This window comes from Syngnathus typhle, unplaced genomic scaffold, assembly GCF_033458585.1.
Source record: "Syngnathus typhle isolate RoL2023-S1 ecotype Sweden unplaced genomic scaffold, RoL_Styp_1.0 HiC_scaffold_58, whole genome shotgun sequence".
In the NCBI taxonomy this organism is placed as follows: Eukaryota; Metazoa; Chordata; class Actinopteri; order Syngnathiformes; family Syngnathidae; genus Syngnathus; species Syngnathus typhle.
Genome location: NW_026871964.1, coordinates 158,537 through 160,000, shown reverse-complemented (window position 1 = coordinate 160,000; position 1,464 = coordinate 158,537). Strand labels below are relative to the sequence as shown.

Sequence of the window (1,464 nt, the reverse complement as noted above, 5' to 3'; positions counted from 1 at the left end):
CTTGCCTCATTTCACATTCAATAATTTAATCCACCACTGTAAACAAATTCAGAGATAATCCCCTGCATAAAATACATTCTCTTTTCAGTCCAAATCTTAAAAGAAAGGGGCGTTGTTCTGCCCTTTATATCAAACCAAGCATAAGTAAAACAAAAACAAACCTTTGTCATGGAACTGCACAAAATCAAAACATCCATCAACCTCATCCAACTTCACATACTTCTGCTGTTGGCAATACCGAACCTGGATCAACATTTTTCTGAGACATGCAACAACAAACAAATGTCAGTAAACACTTAACATGCAAGAAATAATTATTTAACACTCACATAAACGTTGTGTATCATGCAAGAAATTGTTTCATTATTAATTTCACTGCATGTCTAAGATTAAACACATTCAGCAGCTGCTGGGAGGCTGTTAAAACATGCCACAGCAGGCCCAGTGGAAACGCTCTCATTGATGAACGTGGCAGCGACTAGCTGTAGTGACTGCAGCACATGCTACCGTAATTAACATTTACATTTGAGGCAAAACTGATTTATTAAAACATTGCACCCGCCATGAACTTCAAGTTAGCTTGTTAACATGTGCTAACGTTAGCCCCAAACTATATTCGACAGTTAAATATGAAGCCTTGTTTATACAACCTCTCAAGCACGCGTGAGACTTGGTAAAATGCAAAGGATAACATAGGAAACCGTTTTTTTATTAATGTTTATTTTTTAGCAAGTGGTAACGTTAGTGGTGAAGTTAACATTGCATTAAAAAAAAAATCCAAACGTTCGCTGTCCAGTGCCAACCACAAAAAATGCTTAGCAAAGTTACATAAATATTCTCAGCAGATGTTTAATTCAATGTTATTGTTCCTACAAGTTTGATTTTGTAGCTTACCTCTCGTGTAAAAGTCCAACTTCGCATCCATTCCTGATTCCAGCAGCGAAATAAACGACGGTTGACCACGCCACGCACAGGAGACTATTGATTGATGCACGGGTTCACCCTGCTGAAAGCCCAGGGGCATAACACATGGGGTTACCTGGACTGAAGCCCAGGGGCCTATCAAGCAAGTTAACTCGGCCGAGATGCACTTTACATCTCTACAGAGTTGATTTGCTTAGGTTGGAATAACTCTGTTAAATAACTCCAACACTGAACACCATTTTAATCAGAATGTGTTAAAATGACACTTTGAGAGTTGAAATCAACTCTGACATGTTTAACCCTGAAATTTCAACACTCCAGTTTTTGCTGTGTGCGCATGAAGAAATGACCACTTCCAACGTTTGGTTTATGTTTTATAAGCATTTTTAATTTTATTGCTTAAATCGCATTTTCTCGGCGAGCTGAGCACTTTTTCTGAATTGTGCCGCTCCGTCACTCTGGTTAGGTTGGCATCGAAAAAAACGCTCTCGGGTGCTTTAGAGTGCCGAGTTTATTACTGCGCATTAAGAAATGACCACC

At 39.0% G+C, this 1,464-nt stretch overlaps 1 protein-coding gene across 3 annotated transcripts in view; it reads right to left on the bottom strand.

Annotated features, from left to right (window-relative positions):
- LOC133148320 (uncharacterized) overlaps positions 1–1,233 on the bottom strand; it is a 4,232-nt gene extending 2,999 nt beyond the window's left edge. The window contains exons 1-2 of one of the 3 annotated variants that reach the window (XM_061271418.1): positions 895–1,233; positions 162–259 (exon numbers count right to left, since the gene is read on the bottom strand). In XM_061271418.1, coding sequence (XP_061127402.1) covers positions 162–255 — 94 coding nt within the window. In that variant the 5' untranslated portion in view covers positions 256–259; positions 895–1,233. The remainder of the gene's footprint in view (positions 1–161; positions 260–894) is intronic. The other 2 variants (XM_061271417.1, XM_061271415.1) reach the window with 2 other exon arrangements.
- Between the last annotated feature and the right edge of the window lie 231 nt (positions 1,234–1,464).